At 41.0% G+C, this 26,574-nt stretch overlaps 3 protein-coding genes across 4 annotated transcripts; 2 read left to right on the forward strand and 1 right to left on the reverse strand.

Moving 5' to 3' along the window:
• Window positions 1-14,151: 14,151 nt before the first annotated feature.
• Window positions 14,152-18,695, forward strand: LOC144471032 (transmembrane protein 164). Of its 2 annotated transcripts, none has more exons than XM_078182690.1 (6): window positions 14,152-14,411; window positions 14,691-15,030; window positions 15,106-15,222; window positions 15,295-15,373; window positions 15,668-15,768; window positions 15,849-18,693. In XM_078182690.1, exons 2-6 carry the CDS (start codon window positions 14,713-14,715, stop codon window positions 16,134-16,136), a joined length of 903 nt encoding a protein of 300 aa, XP_078038816.1. In that variant the 5' UTR covers window positions 14,152-14,411; window positions 14,691-14,712; the 3' UTR covers window positions 16,137-18,693. The 2 variants fall into 2 exon arrangements, with proteins under 2 accessions (XP_078038816.1, XP_078038817.1); XM_078182691.1 differs by lacking the exon at window positions 14,152-14,411 and adding an exon at window positions 14,428-14,590 and having other exon boundaries at window positions 15,849-18,695.
• Window positions 18,696-18,751: 56 nt separating this feature from the next.
• Fsn (F-box synaptic protein) lies at window positions 18,752-23,090 on the reverse strand. Its single transcript, XM_078182692.1, has 4 exons — window positions 21,839-23,090; window positions 21,394-21,667; window positions 21,213-21,303; window positions 18,752-21,017 (listed from the first exon to the last, which is right to left on the reverse strand). Exons 1-4 carry the CDS (start codon window positions 22,141-22,143, stop codon window positions 20,923-20,925), a joined length of 765 nt encoding a protein of 254 aa, XP_078038818.1. The 5' UTR covers window positions 22,144-23,090; the 3' UTR covers window positions 18,752-20,922.
• Window positions 23,091-23,897: 807 nt separating this feature from the next.
• Window positions 23,898-26,550, forward strand: LOC144471612 (TELO2-interacting protein 2). The gene is made up of 6 exons (XM_078183833.1): window positions 23,898-24,030; window positions 24,116-25,276; window positions 25,343-25,471; window positions 25,547-25,708; window positions 25,779-25,985; window positions 26,065-26,550. The coding sequence occupies exons 2-6, from the start codon at window positions 24,740-24,742 to the stop codon at window positions 26,329-26,331; spliced, it is 1,302 nt and encodes a 433-aa protein (XP_078039959.1). The 5' UTR covers window positions 23,898-24,030; window positions 24,116-24,739; the 3' UTR covers window positions 26,332-26,550.
• Window positions 26,551-26,574: the final 24 nt, after the last annotated feature.

Here is a 26,574-nt window from a genome sequence, read left to right on the forward strand (position 1 = left end):
AGCGGCGAAACCGGTGGCGGGGACCGTCGTGCAGAGGACGAGATGATCCCTCCGAAGACGGTCGTGTTACGTTTATCTAATTGCTCGGGGAGAAAATACACGGCCGCAAAAATGTATCCAAGAGTCCGGCCGAAGGGAGCGGTGCGTCGAACCAATGATTATCCCGGGGCTCCGGCGAGCTCCGGAGGGCTCTGGAGGGCCGCGGCGCGTTACATTGTTATTATAATGAAACAAGGATAAATATAAGCCGGCCGGGTACACGTGATCGATGCAATTACCTTCTTATGATGATTTTCGTGGCGGTGGATCAGAGAGGAGAGACGCGGCGAGGCGGAAGGGGCGCCCATAGGGGCGGGCGAGGGGGAGCGGCGGGAGCAGAAGCAGCAGCAGCAGCAGCAACGGCAGCAGTCGCGCCAGTTCGCTTCGACCCGAAGAAATTATCAGAAATTATGAGCGAAGAAATTGGTAGTCTAGCCCGCGGTTGATTGACAGCCGGTCTGCCCGGCAACTGTCCCCCTTCCCCCTTCCCTCCCGGTCCCCTTGGCCCCGGTACCCCACGAGAGCCCGAGAGCCGACGTGTTCCACCCTGGCCTCGTCGTCCTCGCGTTCTACCTTTCACGGCACTGGAACCCTACACGATGTACGATGTACAAGTATACGTTCCACTCAGACGTGTTTCCCGATTGTCCCTCGGGACTCGGGACCGAGTCCCAGCATCCTCCATGCATGCTCGCGAACGTTCTCCCTTTCCTCGGACCACGGGGCAAGAAGGGAACAGACGCGCCGCGGCGTCCCTTGGCCGTCAGGCCACCCTCCTCCTTCTTGCTCCAACGTTCTTCTTCTTCTTCTTCTTCTCGCTCCAGCGTTCTTCTTTTCGTCCTTTTTCCCGCCGGTTAGCTGGTCGTTTGAATGCCGTGGAAATTCGTCTGCGGCCGCTGTCGATCGTGTACAGAATTACAGGCCAGCTATGGAGAAACCCCGGCCGCCATTCGAGGTCGCGTCGCCTCTCGCGGAACTCGACGGATTTATCAATGCGCTGGAACTCGACGGATTTATCAATGCGCTGGAACTCGACGGATTTGTCAATGTGCTGGAACTCGACGGTCGGAGAATGGATTGAAGGGGCGTAGGGTGTAGGACGTGTAGCAAGGTTAGGTTTGCTCTTCGAGGTATGCGTGGTCGCCGACGTCGTTCTTCCTTTATGTGGCAGGTATTTCGGTTAACCTCATGCCGCACTTTGATGAGACAGACTCGTGGTAGAGATTTCTAATGATAGGCTGTTAGGTATGATCGTTGTTGCATTTCTTTAAGTCTGGATCACGTTCTGTTCTCTTTTTAAGGATGGTTAACTCTTTGTATTACATTGTGGGAGATTTTTAGACCCGTCGTGTACTGTGGCATGCGCACGATATATTATGATCTATTGTACAGTCTATATTATAGTCTATGTATATTATAGTTTATATAATCGACACTTAGTTTTAAACAGTTGGTAATACCATCGACGAACGTTACAAATGTATATTATCTATTGTACAGTCTATATTATAGTCTATGTGTATTATAGTTTATATAATCGACACTTAGTCTTAAACAGTTGGTAATACCATCGACGCATGTTACAAATGTGTTATGATGGCTTTAACATATTATTACAGGTTCATCGACTGTTCCAAGCGGAAGTTTTGCTTTTCCTTTGGAAGAGGATACGTATTAACCCTTTGCACACGAGTGGTGACTCTGAGACACCACTAAAATTATTCTATTTCTTTCGAAAATAATTTTTGCAACAATAAGGTTTAGATTTAAAAGATTGTCAAGTAGTAAAACTGTTGGTAGGAGTTACACGAATGAATTTTGTATGCATAAAAATTTATTTTGTTAAATATAATGGAAATACCACGAACCAGAAAAATTATTTCAAATTTACAGTTAAAATGGCTTCGAGTCCAAAGGGTTAACAAGTATGATTCACGTACGTGGCGCGGTAAACTGTTTAAGTCCCATCTTATAACAACAAATTCGATTGAATTATTATCATCTATGCTTCTACATTATGCGATTCTTTCGTTAGTAAAAATGTACAATTTTGTTTCGTTCGAAACGCGACAAAATTTCTGTGAAACACGACTCCAATTATTCTCTGATTCCTGTGTCTGAAAGAGTTAAACATTAAAGTAGATGGAAATACGCAACAAATACAAAGTTCCTTTCTCTTCCAAGAAATTATTGCGATCTTAACTCCTCCAAACTACCACTTAATTAGTTCAATGTAACACGGACTTTTAAAATAACACTTCCATACGAAGAAGCGAAAATTTTCCTCGATGAACAATTTGCCTTAAAATAAATAATTCTTTCGGAATCCATTCTTTAACAATAAAAAGAAAAAAAGTGCTAGCCAACGATGCTAATAATAATTAGCTAATAATTCTTATTTCCTCCTGGAAATAATGACAATCTGTCGAGAAAAATCGACATTATTAATCGAAACACCTATATCAATTCCACGAACACGCGCCTGTCTCGAAGAATAAACAGCATTGCAGAGAAGTTGCGTGTACTCTTAAGTCAGAGTCTGTCTTGTCCGTCAAGGTATGCCGCGTTTGTCGTCGTCGTTTTCGTACGCAATAGTCGCGTTACTTGCTGCCAGTAAAAGCTGTACACGGCGGAGAACGGACGCGCTTCTGAATCGACGCGATCCAGGTGTGTTACATCGCTGGCCAAGGTGTGTTACAGCGATCGTCGTCCTTGTCGAATGTAGAACTTAGAAAGCACATCCATGTATCTCGCTCTCACGAAAGCTAGCGAATAAGTAGCATGCACTAGCATTTGTAGCCGAAGCATTGCAGCCAACCAGCTCCTCTTATAAAAGCAGCAGCTCACCTGCTAAAGAACGCGTCTTCGCATTCCTTGCGGAAAATTCTGACACTGAAAATTCAAACACTTGGCAACCCGGTATTACGTACTATTAATGTATACTCGCGGTGTTACACAACATTTAATTTTTCTTATCGGAAGCCCTCCATATACTTCCGGAAGACGGTCTTGTTCGTCCGACACGTTTTCTCCTCGCTCGAAGCGGTGAATCGCGAAAAGGGGTTGAAAGCTTCTGCCACGAAGCACGGTGGACGGCAGAGAAGTTCGGGTCACGATTCCGTCAGATATATTCGATAAAAGAGTTTCTCGGCTAGACGTTGCCGCATGAATACGTCGACGGACGTCCGAGTCCAGTAATTTCGCGGCGGGCCGATCCGACGTCCTCAACAAGCAAACGTGGTTATTAAGCGCGAAAGAAATTTTAATGCGGTTAATCGATTCGCTGGAACCGAGTCGCCGACGCGGCTCGCTCCTCCTTTTCTCCTATTTTCTCTCCCCTTTCTTTCGCTTTCCTCCTCTTTCCTTTTTTCTTTTTTTTTCTCTTTTCTTTCGTATTATCCCTTCAATCCTTTTTCCCAGTGGCGCACGCTGCTGCTGTGTTACACGAGCGCGGAAGAGACCGAACAAAAAGAAACTGAACGGGCGTGCACGCGATGCGCATAATTCCCGATATTCGAGATTTTATTTCGTACGTACACCATGTGAGCGGCGGATTTAATTGTCGTTCATTATTCGGCAGGCGAGATTCCGCTGTACAGGGGGATTTCAACGCTCCCCGGGTCGGCTCGCATTAATTCGCGAAAGCGGCCGCGGTTCCATCGGAACGACTCGCTTAATTCGGGGATTTTCTCTTCCTGCGCGTACACGCCGAGCCGCGCTAGCTAATTGCGCCGCTTCTGCGTTACTTTGATTCCGCAGGGTGAACCGAGATCCAAGCGGGATCCAGGGAGATGCAGCCGGTCGATGGATCGGAGAACGCTAGCAATCGAAAGCATCGCGCGCAAAATTTGAAAGCATTCTGCTAGATCCTTACCACTTTTGCAACTTTGCCTGAAAATTCCTTCAATTTTATACACTGTTTTTTCCTTCAATTTTTTACACTGTTAAATAATTTTGTTGTCGGAATGGCGGACGAGCTTCAATTCCGCTCCCGCGAGACGCGTTAATTGGATAAAGTCACAGGAGCACCGCGTCGAATTCACCCGAAAGACGGTGGAACAAGGCAGCGCGAAAAAATCGGCACACCCCGCGATGGCGTCGGCCGGCGAACAAGATGGCCGAGCGGTTCTGCAACGCGCGGTCGACTGCTTGCAATAATTAAAGCATTCGTTCTTGACGCAAGCGTTGCCGGCGAGCGAGCGAGCCTCGCCTATTTTTCCTTTCGCCGACGTGCCGATCAACGGACCGACACCGGCGGCTCTGCACCTGTTGGCTGCCTCGAAATTCCATTTCCTGGATTCCTGATTTCACGTCGCACCGTATCCCCAGCCTTGGACGAACAGATCGCGCGCCGGTCTCGCGTCCCCTTCGTTCCGAGCAAGTCGCGCCGTGTCCCGAGCGGAGTCGTCGGATGCAAACGTCGCCGTGGTCCTTCGTAAAAGGGATAGACAGCGCGGAGAAAAAGGGTTAACTCGTAGGGCCGATCGATTGGCCGGGTTCAATTAGATTTCTGGCCGGGTCCGGGCGAAACGGAGCCGGCTGACCTGCACGATTAGCGGATGACTCGAGCTTCCACGGAATGGTGCGCGGGCCACGGATTCGTAGTAACGCTTTAACAGGCCAATTTCACGATATAAAGGGGACCGGCCGGCTGTAAAGCCGCCTTCGCTTCCTTCCAGGGAACATCGGAGTCGGTTATTCTTGTTCTGCGGCAATAAAGCGGCGACGAACGCCGCTCGCTTTGCTCTACAAAGCCTCCGGCGTTTATTAGGGGGGCCCCGGATTTTCGTCCGACCCGTCTCGTCTCGGATCCTGACAAGGAAATCACTTTCAACGTCCCGGCCAATTTACCCGGTCCCGATCGGCCCGATACCGAATTTCTCTCGTACCATAATTGCGCGAGATCCGTCGTCCCTCGCAGCCTCCGCACCCGCTGGGACCACCGCTTTCCTATCTGTCTTTCGGGGAAGAACAGGAACTCCGTCGGTCCGCGCATTCTTTCTAATACCGAAGAGTTCTGGTCCGATAATGACGTTGGGGACGCGCGTGTATTTCTAAAAATGTCATTTATAATATCATTTATGACATCACGCTGGCAAATGATCACAAGTAACCATGGATAACATATTCTATAGTAAATATTGTTACCCCATTGCACTCGAGTGGCGACTCTGAGGCACCAGTAAAATTGTTCTATCACGTTTCAAAATAATTTTTAAACTAACAAAATTTATAATTGAAACATTGTTGAAACTGAAACTATTGACACGAGTTGCAAGAATCAGTTTCATGTGAATAAAATTGCAATTTATCGTATGAAATGAAGATACTATAACTATCTTAGATTTACAATAAATTTACTCGTAGTTGTACAGTTTAATGTTTTATTTAAAGCGTTTCATTCGCTTTGCAATGCTACGCGCCAACGGTAAATAAGTGAGGAAATATTTATACAAATGAAAACGCATCTCGGTAAGTTGTGAGTGTCTGCTGTGATTGTACTGTTTTTATTCTTCAAATTTATTACGAGTCAATGTATTGTTTTATCATTGAAAGAAACGTATTACTTGATGATTTACATTAATTTTGAAGTAATATTTTACGTTCGACGACGGAAATGAACGAACTCTTTCACCTTTTGTATTATTGAATGCTGCAACTAGGGTTAATCATTTCTTTAAAATCGAGTGCCTCAAAGAGTTAAATCGATACAAAATTTGAATCTTCTGATATTAAAATCTAAAAATAAACGTAAATGAAGACACTGTAGATATGAAGATCCTTTTGTTTCATCGAGTAAATTATTAACGACAAAGAAGTGATAATTAACGCAGCGCGAGAGGTTAATGCATAATCACGAGCTAATTCTGTTACTTCGCTAACAATGGCTTCGATTATTGCCTTTTAGCATCTGTGGGGTGTGTGGGTAAGGTCGTTTTCAAACTGCACCTAACAAGTGCAACAATATGCTTCTACAAAAGCTGCCTTCAGCAATAAATACAAAAATAATTTTGGTTTAGGCTTTTAGATATAGTGTAGGCAAAGTGTACAAAGGAGCAGCGCTATTTAGCAATTATTTAACCACATAAAACCTCGATGAAATTGATCGCCACTTGACACTTATATTTTCTAACATTTCAAAATACAATACATTTTTTCTCGTCACATTTCATCGACTTTTAACGAAGAGGTACTTGTTACACCTGGTATACCTCCGTATCGACCTACAGAGTCTACCATTTGCAGCAAAACTCTTCTCCTTCAAGAAATGATTAAGAACAAAGAAAATCTAATCAATCGATAATTATTTAGGATATAAAAACGACATCAACAATGTCGATCGAACATAGGGACTCGCCCTCAGATTCGATGGTTCCCGTATCACTGGAAGTAGAAGTAGAAGGAGGAGGAGGAGGAGGAGGAGGAGAAGGAGGAGGAGGTTGCAACCGAGTTAACGATCGAGCCGACGCTACCCAGGCCATAATTGCACGAGGATGATCGCTCCCGTGCATCCCTCGGCGTGGCGGGTTCCTACTGGTAGATCACGCCACGTGAACGCGGCTCGAGATACACGGGATCCGTGTATCCCGGGGAACAGCAATGGCCGCCGTAGCCCGCGAGCCAACGGATTGCGAAAACCGGATGGCCGAGGCGGCGGAGAACCGGAGGAATTGCAGAACGGAGGTGCGATAATGAGTAAATTGAGCTTGAACGGCTCGAGTTATGCCCGGGATGAAAGGACCTGGGAGTAAAGTGGTCTCAAGGCCACGACGTGCAACGATTCTATGCCGATTCCCGGTATTCGCCGTGCCGAGGATCTCCTGCGCGGCTGCATGCCTTTATTTTCGCGTTATCTCGCTTCCTGTGAGAGATCGGAGCTGAAATTGCCGCGGAAAAAATCGTCATGGCGGCGTGTCTAATTGCAGCCGACCGTTCCCGATGTTCTCCTTCGCCGCGGTTCCCCAAGATGGACGGCGTATCGCCGGCTGCACGTGGACAGTCGCGTCGAACTTTCCCGAATGACAGGAGGAGAGCTTTCCCTGTTCGCGATAACAATATCTGCCCGCCTCGAACCCACCATCGACGTTCGATCGGACCTCGCTTTCGTAGTTTCGCAGCGGGTTTCAAGGCTGGTAATCTCTCGCGCGATTATCTCGAGTCTTTAAATGCTAATTGCGGTATCTAAATGCATTTAAATGCACTTTAACTGCCCGGAGATAGTCGAGCGTCGGGTATTTTTCCTTTTCCGGTTACTCCGAAGGTTAGCAGCCGAGCTGCCGACCCGGTTGACGTAACATTTTCGTTAGTTTCGCGGCAGATTGTAATTGCCCGCGAACCAGTTCACCCGCGGGGAGTCGCGATTTCGCTGGGCGGAACGAGCTCGGAACCTGAAAACACGCGTTCCTCCCAGGAGAGTCCGCGTTTAACCAGTTACCGTCGGCTGGCCGAGTTACACGCCCTAGAAGCGTTACGTCATCGACGCGATTCGTTGCACTCGCTGCTGCACAATTAGAATAATCTGCGCGAGACAACGGATCGATCTCGTTCGCGGAACATCCGGACCGTTCCGTTGCCGCGTTCGGTACCGTCTCGTTCCGTTGCCGCGGGAATTTTCAACATCGGTCGTTCGCGAGACGCGAAAACCGTCGAAAATGTTACGCAAGCCGGCCTGCCGCGGCACTACCTATGTGCAGCGTTAATAATTATGATTAATCCAGTAATTAACAGCGGGTTCTTTTAATAGCCTGGAAAATGCTGCAACGTTTAATGACTAGTGTCACGGATGTCACGCTGCCCTAGTTCTCAAACAATTCAGTAACTCGCAATTGTTATAGATATAGCCGCCGGCTAACCGTGACTATGTGACACGAATTCGAAGCGACGTCTGTCGCGTTCGCGAAAAATAAAAGAAGAAAAGAAAAACGGTCGGAAGAACGGGCGGAAAAAAAAATAGCGGACTGAAGCGAGCGGGCTGATTGGGCCGTATTAATCGCCGAGGAACGGTCCCGACAATATTCGAGCTCTTTCAAAGGCTATGCGGTTTGCAGCAGCTATTCAAAACCTTTTTGCGAGCTTCGAGCAGGCATTTCGGAGCCGGCCGGGTTCGCCGAAAGATTCCGGGAGACTCTCTGCGCCGGCCGTGTTCCCAAGAACTTCATCTCCGGCTTTATCCCGTCATCTAGCGACGCCATAATGGCGCCGTCGTCTGGGGGCCCAACCATCGCCGACCGCTTCCGAATTTCTTCTCCACGCGATTCCCCGTCCGCGATTTCTTGATGAATAAAAGATCGGAGGACCGAGGGAGCGGTTCGGGTTGGACGCTCGAAAATCATCGGCCGCCATCGAAAATTATTCCACGCCGTGGACGACCGCGCCGAGCCGCGCCGAGCCGAGTCGAGCCGGTAGCCGTGGAGGCCATCACGCTAGCCAAAAGGAATACGCTTGTTCTCCTTCATCGAGGCCGAGGGATCGGGCCTCCTAGACCCAGCCTGGACAGGTAATTATTTGAAAATTACTCGAACCTATCCAGTCGCCTCGGTTTTGTTTCGAAACGAAAGTTATCCTACACGCGAGCCCCATCATCGTCCTCCGCCGAGCTACCCCCTGATAACCTGCGATCTTACTCGCTTCGATTAGCCTCTTGTACACAAAGTGGTCAACGTTTAGCGGCCTCCAACACCATTTTGCCTCGCTTTGCTGCCAGCCCTGTGCCATTTTACTCCTGCAAACGAATTGGATACAGTACTCCGAATACCATAAGGAGATTCGAAATCACTCGATTGTAATTACTAGACTGCTGGTCTTTAGGCGAAATAGAAACTTTATATGTTATATATATTTATAATATAATTTAATATCATACAGACATTAGATAACGTGTGTTTCTTCCTTCAACCATATTAAAAGTATATTATATATTATATTATATTATACTGTGTAATGTACTTAATGTTCTGTGTTTTATTTGTCCATTCTTTTTCTGTGAATGCATACAATCCACAGTTTAATAATTATATTCCTGAGACACGGTGGAAGAATTAAGGACCATCGATACACAGCTTTTCAGCCCAAGAAAATCATTAAAAAGAAGGCGTACCTAAGTGATTAAAGTTTTATGACAAAAACTTTCTTGACGAAAAATATGGGATATTTTAACCTAGTGCGACAGTGAAGGGTTAAATCTTCTTGGACAGGCAGGAATTATTAGACTGCAGATCTTTAAATAAAATTTTCATCTTCTCTCAAATCAAACAGAAGTTTAAAAAGATGAAATTTTAAAAGAAGTTTTAAAAGATAAAAATGTCTTCTCTCAACAATGTTAAAAGAATGTTATTGTAGTATTATATCGAAGTATATATTACAGTATATTAAATGTTAACATGGAATGAGAATGATACTAGACTATTTTTACTGTAAATGGATAAAATCTGCAATATAGTAATTATAACCCTCTTAGTTCGGGAAAATTAAAAGAGAGAAGCATTCCTAAGTGACCAACGCTTCATAACAATATCTCTTTCACAAAAAAAAATGTGACATGCTTTAACCTAATGTAACTCTGCAAGGTGAAACATTCTTGGATGGACAGGTGTCGTGAGAATTGTCATTAAGAAAAACCAAACAGTGATTTATTTTCATTTTCAGTAACTGAACCTACTTCGTACTCGATGAATTAATAACTATGACGCTTGCCATGAGATAAATCTTGCTTCCGCAGAAAAATCCTCGTCATTTTCCAACAAAAGACAGCCTTTTATTTCTTTGAGATAAAATGCTTCGTAGACACTCGCAGCAACTCACTACGAAAAACGTAGGCCAAAAACGTCAACTCGCCGCGAGTCACAGAGCAAGAAAGTAGCAACGCGCGAGCGAATCGACTTCCCTGATTCTCCGTAGCCAAGATTACCGAGGGCCATGAAAAATGCAAGCATAATCGCAGTGAACGACAAGCTACGCACCGCCGGACCCTTCGATCCAAACCGCCCCTGTGTAACGCGACTCGGCCGAGGCCGCCTAGACAGTTTCCCTCAACGTCGGTGCATAATCCATCGAGTTCCGTTTCACGCGACCATGTTACCCTCTTCCTTCTTCGTCCCGTCCGACTATCCTGTCCGACGATCTTCGCAAAACACGAGGAAATAAAAACCGGGGTCCGTATCCGCGGATCAAGATTAGCCGGCGTCGAAGCCCGCGGTTCCAGCGAAACGATTTCTCGTGTCGCAATTCCTCCGGCCCTCCCCGTCGATGCACCGCGATCGCGGACGGTGCTTAAATCGCGATAATGAGGCGCGCACGGCCCGCGTATGTCACAAGTGTACAAAGTTAACAGCGTTTAATGATACATAGCCCGGCTGCCTTCTGATACCCGGCGTCGATAAACGTCAGCCCAGTTAATGCCACTTTCGTGGGTATCGATAACGTGACAACTGCGTATTCCCACGAACCCACGCGGCTCCTCGTCCGACCGAGGACGCAAATGGAAAAGGAATTTTATCACGCTCGAGCGTCACGTGTCCAACGCACGCCGAACTGTACCCGTCCTGTCCCTATCCCCCGTCCTCTTCCACGGAAATTGCATGCGCCGTGTCCGCAGCCATAACGAGACAAACCGGCTACTGTTCATTGCCTGACTGAAACGCAGCGTCGTAACGGGAAAACTCTGACGATCCTGCGAGATCCGCTAGCTTTCCTGTCTCTCCGATATTTCGAGTTACGGATACAGTACCTAGACTCCAGATCTGTCTCAACAGTTCGCCAGGGCTTTTTTATAATGTCCAAGATATACTAATCTAGCTCAAATGTGACTCGGCGCCGACTTCCGATCGTTCGTCTTCCGATTGTTAACTGTAGACGACGTGTATACGCGTCACAAGGAAATGACGATTTTACATTTTGCAAAAGAAATACTTCTCTCACGTTTTAACTTAAAATGCTTGCGCAACATATTCATAAATATCGTACATTTTATAACAATCCTAGTCACGAGAGACTACATCCAGTACGATTGATAAGACACAAAATTGATCTCAGAAATAAATCGACGCAGCTAAGCGGTTAATAGCAAGCGCCATCGGAAGAAGCGAAGAGGCTCGGAATTAACAGCGCGCGTCAGAGACGGATCATTTTCGAAAATGCTCCGTCTCCGTCGAATACAGCGAATTCCGAGGCCTGTGCATCGCGTCCACAGAGCTAGAAACCGCTCCGTCCCCCGTTACCGTGAGACGGTTGCGTAAACCGCTAACTCAATTCGTTCGTTAACTCCGTGAGAAACGGTGGCAAACGAATTTGGTCACGATACATCGGTGCAGATGATAGTTTAATCACCGGCTACGTCGAGCAGCGGCGCGAGTCTAGCCTCCGAGGTGGATACGCTCGGCGTGGCAAAGTATCAACGGGAGCGCCGCAACAATGCTCGTCTCGGTGGCGGTGCGAGTGCCGAGATGATCGCGGATCGTCGTTACCTGGAACGGGCGCGTCTCGGATCTCACGAGTGCACAGTTCCGAGAGACAGGTAGCCGATGATTGCGGAGCGTCGCAAAAAAAGGAGGAGCGGTTCTCGCGCAGAAATTGTCCGGACCGGCGTTGGGCCGATTGTCGAAAATCGGAGCGGACCGAGATTGCCCAGGAAAGCCATTCTTCGGGCGCGAGCGGGTTCGGGGCAACACCTACAGGAAGAACGAAATCGCGGTGGAGCGGGTGCGGAGCGGTTTAGCAGACGGTTGCGACAGGCGGAATGGTCGGTTCCCGACGGATCCGGACTGGTCTGAATAAAAAGGAAGAAAAAAAGAGAAGAAAGGAATGACAGAAGCCGTGGGGGGAGGAAAAAAAAATCGAGAAAACAGAGGAATGCACGCGACCAAGATGGCGGCCGCATTGTATGCACTCTAGATAGACAGGGACGGGTGCACGAAACAGGAATGGAAGCCGCGGGAGAACGGGGATAATTACGTTGGAAATGCAGCAAGGCTCCTCCCCTTATTCAAACCTAAAGGCTGCAACTACAAGTGCCAAGCTGCTCACTTTACGGCGGGCACACATGACACGTTCGACCACTGACGAAGCGGAATACGACGACTGACGACACACCGATACGCGGTGCTCCGCCTTTTGCGTCCACGCATGCATCGCGATCAACGATCCGACTGAAAATCTGGCCGACTCTTGCCAATCGATCGATTTCGTTCTGTATCTTCCACAATGGTTTCTTACGCATCTTCTGAAGCCGCAATGGTCCCCTCTTGTCCAAAGGGGAGATCCTCTTCTTGGTTATCCTTGCGGTCTTCATCCAACTTGGTGTATTTGCAACCATGAACTTCTTCTTAGAACTCTGCCGATTTACAGCTTCAATGCTTTGTCTATTTGAGATATTCAGGCACGTTATTGTTCCTATTATACCTGTTCTAATTAACATTACTTCTTAAAAACCATAAGGTCTCTTCCTTGCCGATTTATAGCATTATGCATGGCTGACAGTATTCTGTTGTTTTCCTCTTCTTTGGCAAAATCGGTTTCTTACGCAGCTTCTTCTTATCAAAAGCAACCCTTCAGGGGTTGGACGAGGGTCGCTCAACACCCTTTCCGGCACCCCCTGGGTCCGATAAGAGTGATCTCACATCCGATAACACTAGCAACGCAGCACCGCCCGGTAACTGCTCCCAATTTAATTAAGCGTCGCCGAGCATTACCATAGTTAAACGCTTTACCCCGTCGATCAATCGATTAATTCTTTAGATATTATCAGTGATTTATTCTTCTCGGTCGGATGGCTTTCTACTGACTCACGAATCTAATTAATAGTAACTGTAAGCACGGGGTTTATCGGTTGCGTGATCTTGCTCCCCCGAGGATACTCCACGGAACATTCCAGCCGGCCACGCGACATCTACGTGCCTGACGTGTTTATCAACCGCAGGATTTGCCAGTCATCGAAAGTGTTGAGTGACTTCTTTGGCTAATAGTCACTCGTCTAGACCCACCCCTGCGCCGACTTTGCTCAATGATTTATACGCGTCCGAGCCTATCGTCTTCCACTAGGTGGTGCAAGTGCAACGGTGATGGAAACTGCAACTGGTAAACCAACTCCACTTCTTGTTGCATTGATAAGGAAATAATAGCTCGTTTGCTCTACTAGCCGTTACTTAGAGGAATGATTATGCTCTCTAGCATTGTATAGCGGTGCAATTATACTTGAAAACCGCAAATTTTTGTTACCTAAAAATTCCAGATAAAAAGAAACTACAATTATGCTCGGCCTTATCAAAATTTTCATTTCTTCATGGCCTTCTTGTATATAATAGTCACAAGTGTAATTTTGAATAAGTAACCATAGTGATCTACCGTAGAATTGTATTAAAATTCCATCCATTGGTGCGTAATGATCACTTATGAATCAAGGATAGAAGTCTCTAAATTTGTTTAGAAATTGGTCAAGAACAATATCAATTTTATTCGAAAACAGATGAATTACTGAAAAAAGCGATTATGTTCTTTTTAAATATAGCACAATCATTAAATTGTGTGTTTGTCTAAAATGAAAAATAGTGTTCTGTTTTAAAACTCTGGCTTGCGAGAGAGATCAATATAAAATTTGTAAAAATTGATTATAATTAACCCAATTTCTATTAAGTTTGAAAATTGAATTGGACTTATGGTTTAATGGTCCGGCAGCCTCTGGTGGCCAAGAAAGAAAGATCGGATCGTTGATGGACATTTCAGTGCCATCTATCGGAGGCGAAGTGCATCATTGATTTGATCGTATTACCCCAAACGAAGCATAGGTGTACATTTAGCACTCGATATTTAAATATTTCCCATCAAAAATGTGGCTCTAGAAGTCCTATTACTATTTTTATACAACGGGCATTGTTAAATATCTAGCTCTAGACTTAAAAAGAGTCGTTTGAATATACGTAATACGAATGAGGTATACAAGATACTCGATCCTCGCTAAGAAGCTTAAACTTCTTAAATATCGATAACATCGAACGCGACACAGGAATGATAACAAGGCTACTGAAACCCCATTTGGGTGATAAAATAATGCTTTGGGTGTCCAATCTACTCCTGTACCATCGTATCACAACATTTCCTACAGAGTCGGCAAAGTCGACAATACATACCCTGGGACAGAAAATTGCATTGTATGCAATGTCTGTACGGATCCTAAGTCTGTGGATAGAATCTCTGCTATTATTTTCTATAGAATGACTATAGTTCCGAATAGCGTAGATAATGGGCAGTATAAGGTGCAATGTTTAGACTTGACGAGCCTTCTTAAGTTGTAATATAAAAGTTTAGTATTAAAGTGTTTCTTCGTTTGAAATAATTGTTTCGACTAGACCGATCCGGCGTACAGTATCGCAAGGAAACACGTACGTCAACTGCCATATCACTAAAATAAGCTTTTGTTAGGCGAATCGATAATTACACAGTTTGACATGATAATCAAATGTGACTTACACCGTTAAGATTAACGCTACACCAATGCCATTCAACCAATGACACGCTGAACTTTATGTTTTTCGTGAAGAACGAGATTGTCAAGCCGCTAGTAACTGTCATCGTATCTATAACTGCGCCGATGTGTTGAAGTTAAATAATTTATTGCAATCTTCACCGATAGCTATCTGTAACATTTGGCTTCGTTTCAGTTATATAATCGGTATTCCAACAATGTTCGAATGGACGTACGATGGTGTCAACGTTTCTATACCCCGCAACGTGGGTCCAGAATGCGCATATTACATTACTCCAGAGCATAGGATTATTGAAACATCGTTTGTTTCTGTATTAATAATAATTCTACTTGTGTGGGGCTATAAACGACTGAAATTACCTGCGGAAGTATGCTATGCAGATCATGATCGTGTTGGCAAGAGGGTACTGCTTTCGATCATGTCCATGGTGCTGGGAATGGAAATTGGTTTCAAATTAACTAGTAGAACTCTTGTGTACCTACTTAATCCTTGTCACATAACAACTGCAGTACAGGTAAAATAAATCTATAGTTTCTCCAAAGCAATGAAGAATACACTCGTATACCTACATCATTATTTAATGTTACAGTTGTACTTATTAGCAGCTGCTCCTAGTCCAACAGTCAATAAACTCTTCAGGATACACCTGAACTTCCTAAATGGACCAGTTTTAGCTTACTTGTTTCCAGAAACTGAATCACGTTATGTAAGTTAACGTTCTCTGTTTTCAATAAATAATCTTGATCATTCATATTGACAATGGCATGCATTCTTCCAGATATTTGCTGATAAAGCATTGTACTACATTCAGCATGGCTTGATGGTAGTGATACCATATTATTTGCTAAGGCTTGGAGGTAGTTAACTATAATAATAGCTAACTAATATATTAGTTGACTCGCAAAAGTCAAATATAAATATTGGATGTCATCAAATGTCAAACAATAGTAAAAAGTATAAGAACGTTCTGGAAAAATATAAGAACATTTTTCAGGATTTTATCCAAAATTCTTTTATTCATATCGTCGTAATTTATACAAAAAACAATAAAAGAATGTTCTTGTATTTTTTGCGAAATTTTTCTTGAATGTGATAGTAATTGCAGATAACAAAAATGTTGACATACCCTGTATATTCGAACTTAATTCTAGGTGTTTACAATGTTGAGCCTTTATCGGACATGAGCTGGACAGTATTTAGTTATGGTTTGAATTTGATATATCACTTCTGGGTTCTTCAGGCTTTTGCCTGGGTATGTGGCATCTTTTATTAAACACTATTGCTTATAACATATCACTACTTCTCGTTTATGAAATCTGTTTTATATTACAGCCTGTACAAGTAAATTTAAGCCACATGTTATGTCCAGCTGTATTGGATCCCTTTGAAGGGAAGTATTACCGTCTGTATACTGTGGTTCATCAGGGATTACTATGTCCCTTGCTATGCAAGCTATTTTGCTTTTCATCTAATTACTTTTTGACCGAATGTTCGCTGACAAAGGCGAAACCGAGTCTTGAATCTATACTTCCAAAAAAGAAGAATAAGTACGAGGAAAAAAGAAAATTACGTGAAAGTATTTCAAATACCTCAGGTAACGGGCACACCCACGAGAATTAGTCTAGTAGTTCTCGTCGATGCACGCCAACTTGATATACACGAACACTCCTACCACAATGAAGTGAGTACTTAAAATTTGTAAACGAATAGAGAGACTTGTTCGTGTATTAACAATCACACAGTTTGGATGAGTGTCTACAAAGTGTACAATGCTGCCTATTGAAGTCGCAGGTTCATTTTTCGAACGATTTGTAATTCTTTTTCAGATATGATAGCTAGAAACAGGGCAAACAATAATTAAACGTTTGTAATTGCAAAGAAATGAATTCGGTACGAAAAATGAGCAATAAAACACGTTGATATATATAAGGTTTTCGAACCGCGAGACTTTAGCAGCTTCATTATATCGGATTCCTAACGCGTCTTTGACTAAGAAGTATATACGGGTCAGTCTCCTATTAAAAATTCGTAATTTTTTATTGGTACGATACCACAGCAAATTAGATTTTTCACAGAATATATACTTCGTCATTGTTTAACCTTTATGAAACCTCATTCTTCTTTATTCTTTCCAGTATCGTTGTATGTATCAAAGTGTGTTCTGATTCCTTAATTTATAGTTTCCTATTTTTTTAATGCCGTTTAATACAGCGATCCTTTCGATTGTACAATACATTCCACGAACTTGATACATGGACCTGACAACCGAAAAATTCTTTCATCAAAGTATATTATCTTATGCCAAAGAATATATCGATGTGATGAAAATTAATATATAACATATAAATTAAGAGAAAAGTTCAAATTAATATTAATATATTTTTATTATTTTAATTATCATTAACTTCGGTTCACGGAGGGCCGATGATCTGATATAGTATTCGATGAATCCTTTCATGATAATTGTGATTTGAATTTTATTTGCAGATTTTTTTATTTTTACTTTACTGTGGCCTAACCGAATAAGAAATTCAATTCGTCATTTCTAATGATTTTAAATGGGTTTCCTATTACTCTTCTATCTAGAATAATACCTATTCAGATGTTGTAGAGTGTTATTTTAAAAATTAAAAAAAAATTGATGTCACTATTTGTATCCAAACTATTTTGTGTTATAGAATAATTGATTTTAGGCTTCCACCGACTTGTATAATGTTAAATGATTGAGCTTCAATTGTGCCCACCTGTTACACTACTGCGTTCACGAACTCAGTACATATGCAATTGTATGTAAAGAAATACAAACTATACACTAAAAGTAATAAAGTTATATTCGAGTGTATGTATAATTATTATAAGGCCTCAAAAATATTCAATTTAGCACGTTGGTTGAGTGCGACATGAACTTTTGTAATAACGATTGAAATAAAATTAAACACCCGAAAATACTCAACTAATAATCGATACAGGATGGAAAGAAATGGTAAAGGTCGAAATCATGAAGAAATTATTATTTCCCTGTTGATAAAATCTTGTTACGAATCTTAGAAGAGATATTTGCTATGAAATGCATGGTTTCTTTATTTTCGGTAAAATTTGTATATCGAATACGATATAATTAACATAGAAAATTTGACCTTGAATTTCAATGTGGAGATCAATTCCTTGTAAAGCTCTTTTCACGTATCTGTCAATCAGAAAGTGTAGCAGTACCTATGTACATTTCTTTGTATCCTGTATTTATATATGTGTGTATTAGAATTTGGAAAAATGTATCAAGGATGTAGTATTCTATATTATAAGAGTTTTAGACAACTGTCTCATGGCAATGTAATACAGAGATTAGCAGATTTTGTACATTCTGTACAAAAAAGACCACGTGTACGTTATTTCTCCTCAACTTAGTTTTATTAATTTGCAAAACATATTCAAAGAACTATGGACCGGCACTTCGTGCGTTTAAAAGATTTGTTATCCTAATGGGCCAACTATAATCTAATTTTATTTTAAGGATGCGGACATTTGCATACTTGGATCTTATTGTATTGATTATAATTTAGACCATTAAGATTTTAAGTCTTTCTCGATTCTGAATCAAATTCAGAATGTGTTTATGCAGATTGGTGTGCAATTCGTGGTACATTATTTCCTCCACAATCACATGCAATATAGAAATGCAATGAGACATTAGAGCCGTTTCATACGAGAATACGTGTATCGTGTCACGGTATTGTATCGCCGACTGAACGCTCTCATTGAATTACGTGAGAGGTCGATATTCATCATATGCGTATTGCAATACAAACCGCCTCGTGTGAAACGGGTCTTAGAGAAAAGTAGAAGTTATTTTATCTTTGCCCTTACTGACTAGAATTGCTTCACGATTGGTAGTGGGGATGGAAGGGTGGTGCTAAGTGTTCGCCGAAACGCGACACTATAGAGGAAATACGAAGAATCGTTACTTTTTCGCTTGTATCACGAATAATACCTCACCGTTTAAACTGCACATTAATAAAGGATTACGTACGGTTACAACAGATTGCTATTGTTATATTTTTGTAAGCTGCGGAAAGTAACGTTTTCATGACAGTGGTAGGCGTATAAAAATCTGAGATTATGGCAATTGAGCGAAGAGAGAAAAGAAGACGTTTGTACGAAATATTCACATGTAAATGTTTTAAATAAAAATGAAAGTCTTGTTACAACAAGGGTCTTAAGTTTGTTCATCGCCTCGTAATAAATAATTTATGTGGTATACAATAGTACAGACATTAAAGCATTAAAATAAAATAATTTATTTACAGAGCGATGTACAATTTCCTTTAAACACTCGTATTCCTCTTGTAAGAGTTTATACCGAGTATACCGATGATCCAAGCTTAATTTATATTTCGACTAAATTACTTCCTTTCTAAACATTTGTTCAGAATCATTTAACGTGGGTAGCTATATGACTTCGCATGATTTATATGCATGTTTAAACACGAATATTATTTACAAATTGATTAGAACTGTTTCTATATGTACGTCTCTACATATGCGACGGGTCGACGTCGATTAAATTGTAACACTTAATGCTATAGTGTACATATATTCGCAACCACATAGAGATTACATTAAAAGAATCATAATAAGGCACCACTATACAACACATGTAGTTTCCATATGTTTTTTTTTTCATAGAGTTTTGCTCGTCGATCCAAAAGGGTATAAATTCTAAATCAGTCCGCGACCCGTAGTACATGTGTTATTCAAGTAGATGAAAACGCCGACGAAACAAGATTTGCTTTCCTTTTATACATCTATGATCGATTAATAGAATTCTGTACAAAAGTTTAGGAAGGAGAGAGCAACATTACAAACGCTACACGCTTAACGAACACAATGACCGTAATAATTATGTACATTATACATTATGCACTCGTCTAACCCATGTTGTCTGTAACAAACTTTACAGAAGATGATTTACAGTTTTCACACGCAATCCAATACGATACTCTCTTGCAACCCCTACATTTAAGCGAATTAAAAATCTACCTTGTACACCCATTGCACATAATATAAACGAAATTTCACACAAGGAACACAGCACAAGAAAAAGAAAACTAATGTCTTGATATCGTGTAGATGAATATCACAGGTACATAGTAAATTTCTAGCTAAATTTGCACCTTCAAAAAAGAAGAGCTACTTAAATAAAAATACTAGTGGTAGGTATAAATACCGTAAGTAGAACACCTTGTATACTATTTTTATTTATGGCATTTAAAAAATGTGTTCTTAATATTAGAAAATTGATAACAAACTACGAAGTGTATAAATATTTACGATAAAAAAAACTTAAGCGTAATAAATTGTTTAAAATAAATAACAGCCTTAGAAAAAATATATATATGTATATATTTGAAACACCTACACGGATATCAAAAAGAAATATTTAAAAATATATATATATGTGTATATATATATGTATATACATACACATATACATGCGCACTAGTAAAATAAAATAAATTACAGTTATACTATTTATAGTTACCGTAATATTATGTAAACGGCGTTAAGGATGAGAAAAATTAGTTCAATATTAATGACAGTCCTGCCATGCCATAGTAAGTAACTATTCTTGGACATAAATTGGAATAGCCGTTCCTTTGGCCGAAGATCTCATACACACGAAGCATGTAATTTTATACAAGAAGAACAAGAATATCAATACTGCATGGAAGAGTAAAGAATTTGACAATCCTTAATCCCTATATACATGCGCGACAAACTTAAAATTAATCTACATGACTTGAGAATCATTGAAATGAATCTGACTTGTATTTATTTGAGCGACACGCAATTATATCGCGGAGGAACTCCCATTATTACGAATGATTCTATGGATTTTTATGCATTCATGAATACCTCTATAAAATAATACCGACAGACTTTCACTGTTTTGCATTACTTTTAAGCCAACGAAATAATTGATATAGAAAATAAGATTCTGTTCCTACAAAAATGTGTTTTGCATAAAAATCCGCAGTTTATTCGCAATATAATTAAATCGTTTCATTGTCAAACACATAGACCCTTCTGTCTAGCAAATAATTGATGTCAGGCAAAAATCGAACGATACCCGTCGTTGAGTAACTCCTTTTTCTCCCAACTGTTGTCACCGTATAAAGCTCCATTACGGATTTATCGGTTTAAATGGAATGCTAATACTATTTACAATGTATTGACTGAATGAACAGGCACACATCCTTCGTAAACGGTATCTTATAGTTCATTAGTGTGCTAGTTCTACTGTATAGCAGACATTCTGGTATGACACAGAGGATTCTGCATTTTAGATTTTCACCAAACAGCTTTGCAAAATAATCTCTGACGAGATATCTCTACTAGAAGTAAAGTGTTAGCCATCTAGAGGTGGTCCTAAGTACACCATAGTTACCTCTGTATTTCCATATACAGCAGACACGGATGGATATAATCTTTTATCTGGCAACCCTATATGTATATATATAATTTCATCATTAAAATCACTGTGAATGCTATATTACTAAAAGTAGTTCTCACACAAAATGAAAAGAAAATGCTTTAAATATCCTAAAATATTTTTACACCAAAATTTCAATGGTATATGTGCCTTTGCCAACTAATTTATTTATCACTAAAAATTTATCGAATATTGAGATACGATACCTCTAAATGCCACTCCCAAAAATTCGTAATTCTTTTCAAAAGATAATGTGTTATCATCACAATCTAATATTACCCTAATCCTTTCTCCAGCCTGTTAATTATAAAATTATATGTCTTAACGTATATACCTCTAACGTATATACCTTAACTGTAATATTTAATATAATCAAATAAATCTCACCTGGTACCTGGGAGCATTATTAAGTAATGGATAATTTCCTTGTACATCTCCATTGTGTAACAGATGATTATCTACCAGATTCCATCCCCACGAATGCTCATCGGATCCCAATAATGCTACATACCCATGGCACAATAATGGTGCTTCTCTAGTAGCTATTCCTATGACTGCTACCGTGCCCAATGGTCCTTCCCAAATGATTTCCCATGCGTGTCTACCATGTCGAAAGCCAATTTTACCTCTGCAGGCGTCTGTAATTTGCGCAACTGGGTTTCTGAAAAACAATTAATGAATCTTCAAATACTATAATTTAAGAATAATCGCGAAATTAGCATAAACATTGTACATTATAATATATCTAAACGATTCTTTTTCAAACATCGAGCCTACAGTTTCACGTTAGTCACGGATTGGGACTGTTGATTATTTAGTATTATGAATGTACCTGTGCAAAGTGAATCCATTGGAGTTAATATAAATGTTTCGTGAACAGTCGAGAGGATTCCACGCGTGATAAAAAGCACGCAGCTTGGATTTATAGGTGGGCACCGATGACAAGATATCGGAGCTGAGAGCCTCCTGTGCCAACTTCCGAATGCAGTGTATCCTCCACGCGTCATTGTTCTCGTCATTCAAGAATTGGTTCCACCGTTTGCAAACCAGCGCGCAGTTTCTCAATGTGTGCAGATCTAAATAAGAAAATATCGCTTCTAAAACATGATCAGATGTTCGCAGTGCTATATCGTCCATTTTGCCGGTTTTGATCAGGTAAACGAGCGAAACACACACGCGCGGAACCTCACTTCGTATTACTGTATAGGTATCATATCAAACATTAGTGCTGATTCTCACTGTATGTACATTTAGAAGACACTTATGCCATGGACTTAGACTGTAGAAAATACTGTGATACGATACTCCAACTAAATATAACGGTCAGCCAACCAACTACATCTAACTGCAACGGAGACAAGTGGACGACAGAAGCCTAAATTTACAGCATTGCCAGAAGTTGATCACATTACACCCAAACTGAGCTTCTGTCTCTCTCCACCAGGGACTCCACTATCGCCTACAAGAGTTATGCTATCGTTACCTTTGGATCGAAGGCATCATTAACGGCCATTGGTCAAATCATTTGCTTTTTAAAGAAATTAACAAAAAATCGAAGATAATGTGATTGTTCGTGGGATGGTTCGATTTATAACAATGTTTCGACACTGTCATAAGATATAGCTAATTTTGAAGTATTGCTTCAAAATAAGAAATGTCGTTCTTCTTTCCCTCTGATAGCGCGATGTTGTACCAGTCTTTTAAAGTCTTGAAGTTTCAACAAATCGCAAACCGCCATTTTTGCGCCTCTCATAGATTTCGAACGAAATCTTAAAAGTAGGATTGCGGGTTTCTAGCTTCTTAAAATCTACAAGTGTCTAACTGATATAATAGATTTGTCGTTGTTTACATAATACTTCATTAATTAACACGAGACTCCTATTAATTTGAATAAATTGCGAGGCCTATTTTTGCGTCTATTTACTATTTAAAAAATCTATTTTACATCAACACTACTTCACAGCCATTAGCTCCATGTTATTATCCATTTTCAATTAGTTCTAGAACAAACGAAATTTTATCCGATCTATAACTGATTGGAAATCGAAAATTGCATCGATTACCCGAGTCTCACCACGTGGAGGTTGCTGTATTGGAGACCCAACTTTCTTACAACGGCGGCTTTCGCTTAATTACTAATTTGTTTTAATATATAACTTAATAAATATTCACTTATTACTTGATGACAGTAATAAGTACTTTGATTAAACTACGTTTTATTATATTAGGAGATCGTTTTTTAAGTTCCGATATAATTTTTAGTGTATATTGTTTTTCTCCTAATTTTGTGATAATATTTAATTATATTCGTCCATAATCTTAACTTCAATGTTCAGCAGTATCATTGATAGCTTTAAATTGTTGGATTCATGTCAATATAATGATAACCTTACCTAGATATTGTAAATTTGTTACAACATTTTCAAGGAAAATGTTTATCTCAAATTATATTAAATATTTTTTGCAAATACACTGGACACAACAGATGTCGTTTATTTAAAAGTTGAAGCTTCGTTACAAACAGAATTTCACGATGCGAGCCTCAGATGACGCACTAGTCAAACGAATGTGCAAGAAGAGTGGGGCTGCAAGCACAACGAAGTAAGCCAAGCTAGGTTTTCTATCCATGTGCACAACCACGCATACAATCATCATGTTTCTCTCCATTGTATCTCGTTCTCTTTCTAGAGTATTTGCACAAAGCTGGATGCATAATAAAATGGTGGGGATGCGAGCCAGATTAGAGAGTACGAAAAGTGTGTAGAAATAGGACTCGTTACTGTAGTAGTATCACTACCGTAACCTCACAATTTCGTCACCCTCCGATCCACATGTATGCACAGGTTCGAAGCTGAAGAATGTCGAAGACATCCGTGTAATCCGATTTGGACTGCTTTTATGACTCGGAAGTCACGTTTCGCTAATTAATTTGTTTAGAATTCATGAAAAACGAATAAAATTCATCTTGAACTTAAAAATGCAGTCTTTTACTTATGCAATACGATAAGAAAATACCTTTCCGAAGTAATACCTAGTCGATAAAACCGTGTTAATTTGTTAATTGTTACCTACGATATTCCACTCTAAATATCATATTTCTAAATTTTAGGAGCACTTCCGTTATTTTCCCCAACGTTTCATAGAAGGGATGAAAATTCCGAAACGGACATAAAATTCGTTAGCCTATGGGAATGGGAAACAGGAAGAGTGCACATAAAAGACTCGAAACCCTGCTCCGAGAAACGAAGCGCGTCTCCGATAGAGAAAGATGACAGACTCTCGGGGACCTCCACCTTGTACAGATTGTATCGATTTGATTCCTGAGGGTTCGAAGATCGTCCGGAAATCTGATTCATGTGAATTTGCACAATTACCGGAGTGTGGAGTAGCTTTCTGGCATCGTGGTGGTGGCTGCGAAATAATCGATACACTTCCATAATCAGAGTTTTGCGTCGAATCGTCGCATGATCGAGCCTCCTGCAACAGTCGGTATATTCGGCCGTTGTTGGGTAGTAACGTAACGTTCTTACGACAGTATTCCGCAAAAAGGATCGGTCGTCATCTGTCAGATTCCCATCGTAGGTCGTCCTTAGTTCGATTAAATTTTTGTTTTTCCATTCGGAAAATGACAGTTTCGACGTGCACGCCCGATTCGAGCAGATCGCACGAAATTTGATTCGTGAGGCGGCGATCGTTATCTCCAGCTGGGAATCAGTCGCGAACCGTTCGCAAGATGAATGATCTTTTGAAGGAGCTCGAGGCCATGCGAATGACGGGTGCGCCGTTCGAGGAAGGCTTCTGGTCGGCCTGCCTCAATCTTGTCCAAAAAAGTTATGTACCCGAAAAGACGGTTGGTGCCAATCGTCCTTGCGAGGAGAAAGACTACAGAGAGTACAGGCAGATCGTGGACAGGAATTTGCGGAACATTAGATCCATGATCTACCACATTGTTCAGAATTGTAGCCATGGGAATGTGCAAATAGACTTAAACGCATCTACTACTAGAACTTTTACTACTAATTTGTTATTGCTCATCGGTGAACACCATGAGAAAAACATTTGGAACACTGCTGAGTCTGTATCCAATTCAGAGGATCTGTTACACAGTCTCTTAGAGCTATACGGATGTCAGAATCTAACTCAGTTTCTGATAGAGCAGGATAATTTTGTCACAATACTGTTAGCCTTAAGACCTAAACTGATGAAAGACACTTGGAAACATTATCCCGCTGCTGTGGCTTGCTATAAGTGGATTTTACATCAAGTGGAGGTTTGTAGGAACATTCGATACATCTTGCTTTGATTGTATACTAATGCCAAAGTCTCTTTTCTCCAGAAACCAGCTTTATACACTCACATAGGCGATGTTCTTCCAACAGCTTTAATACTTGTCGATGACTACATACCTGATAATGTGGTAATAGGTCTTGAATGTTTAGCCCAAATTATTCAGCACTCACATTTAGTAAGAATCAATTTCTTTGAGGATTGTATCATTGACTTCTTCTATTACTAATTATTTGATTTTTTCTACAACTAGAAAAGGGGATTAATTGACACTGGATATGTCAAAGTGATGTTCTATTCTCTAGAACGCTTGACCCATAAGAGTGAGGCTAGATACGTGTTATTGGTATATTCCTGTATAACTAGTTTGTTAGCCACCATGGAGTATTGGGATGATACATTCAATAGCTTTAATGTAAGTTCAATTGTAAACAGTGATTATATTGACATAACTGTATATATTATAATATTATGTGTTATTATAGTGGTCACAGAGGGATGATGTTCTGGCTGTTTTATTAGGCAACTTAGAGGTTGAACAAAATGTGGAACTCAGACACGCTTATATGCAGAGCTTACCTCAACTTTTGACCAATGTTGGCTGTGCGAAATGGTGTGAAAGTCTAACCAGAATACTGACCGACTATTGCAGGCATTATAGAACCCTTCAAACGTTGAAAGCGACCTTGCAGGTAAATACCTGTCGCACGGAACAGGAATGATTACGTTCACTCACGGTGGTACAAAATATATTCATTTATTCGATTTCAGACCGCCAGAAGGTTTTTAACAATGTTCCACTTTCGAGTCGCTGCCCACTGTGTACCTCTGTACAGTGCATTTTTAAGGTTGCACCATGATCTAACAGAGACCCCGGTATTCGACAAAGAGATCATGCAAAACTTAGAGGACTGCATTTGCTTGATATACAAACAGTCCCCGAACGTGGGCTCCGCGGTGATTAAGAATGATCGTATACGTTCGATGATAAACAATAATTTACTAATACGTCTCGACGATACCAGATATTTCGAGTGAAATAAACTATAACTGACCCGTAGAATGAGAAGCGACGAACTGATACATTATTTAAAATCGGAAAGAAAACATTATTTTTTGTAGTTTCTTCGAGTATGATACAGTAAACCATAACGAATAGTACTTAGATATCTTATTTGTGATTTAATAAGTAAATGTATAGCATTGTGTAGAATATAATAAATGTATATAAAATAAAATAAATACCCATATCTCGTATGAATTAGCAATTACTTTATCTCA

Source organism: Augochlora pura, chromosome 6, assembly GCF_028453695.1.
Source record: "Augochlora pura isolate Apur16 chromosome 6, APUR_v2.2.1, whole genome shotgun sequence".
Classification (NCBI taxonomy): domain Eukaryota; kingdom Metazoa; phylum Arthropoda; class Insecta; order Hymenoptera; family Halictidae; genus Augochlora; species Augochlora pura.

What these genes read in the sequence shown, in the direction of transcription:
- LOC144471612 (XM_078183833.1), top strand. Translation starts at nt 24,740, where the DNA reads ATGAATGATCTTTTGAAGGAGCTCGAGGCCATGCGAATGACGGGTGCG. An exon ending in GGATTTTACATCAAGTGGAG is followed by an intron (nt 25,277 to 25,342) that starts GTTTGTAGGAAC and finishes TCTTTTCTCCAG; the next exon opens with AAACCAGCTTTATACACTCA. An exon ending in ATACATTCAATAGCTTTAAT is followed by an intron (nt 25,709 to 25,778) that starts GTAAGTTCAATT and finishes GTGTTATTATAG; the next exon opens with TGGTCACAGAGGGATGATGT.
- Fsn (XM_078182692.1), bottom strand. Translation starts at nt 22,143, where the DNA reads ATGGACGATATAGCACTGCGAACATCTGATCATGTTTTAGAAGCGATA. An exon ending in AATGGATTCACTTTGCACAG is followed by an intron (nt 21,668 to 21,838) that starts GTACATTCATAA and finishes ATTGTTTTTCAG; the next exon opens with AAACCCAGTTGCGCAAATTA. An exon ending in ATAATGCTCCCAGGTACCAG is followed by an intron (nt 21,304 to 21,393) that starts GTGAGATTTATT and finishes TATAATTAACAG; the next exon opens with GCTGGAGAAAGGATTAGGGT.
- LOC144471032 (XM_078182690.1), top strand. Translation starts at nt 14,713, where the DNA reads ATGTTCGAATGGACGTACGATGGTGTCAACGTTTCTATACCCCGCAAC. An exon ending in CAGAAACTGAATCACGTTAT is followed by an intron (nt 15,223 to 15,294) that starts GTAAGTTAACGT and finishes GCATTCTTCCAG; the next exon opens with ATATTTGCTGATAAAGCATT. An exon ending in TTATTTGCTAAGGCTTGGAG is followed by an intron (nt 15,374 to 15,667) that starts GTAGTTAACTAT and finishes ACTTAATTCTAG; the next exon opens with GTGTTTACAATGTTGAGCCT.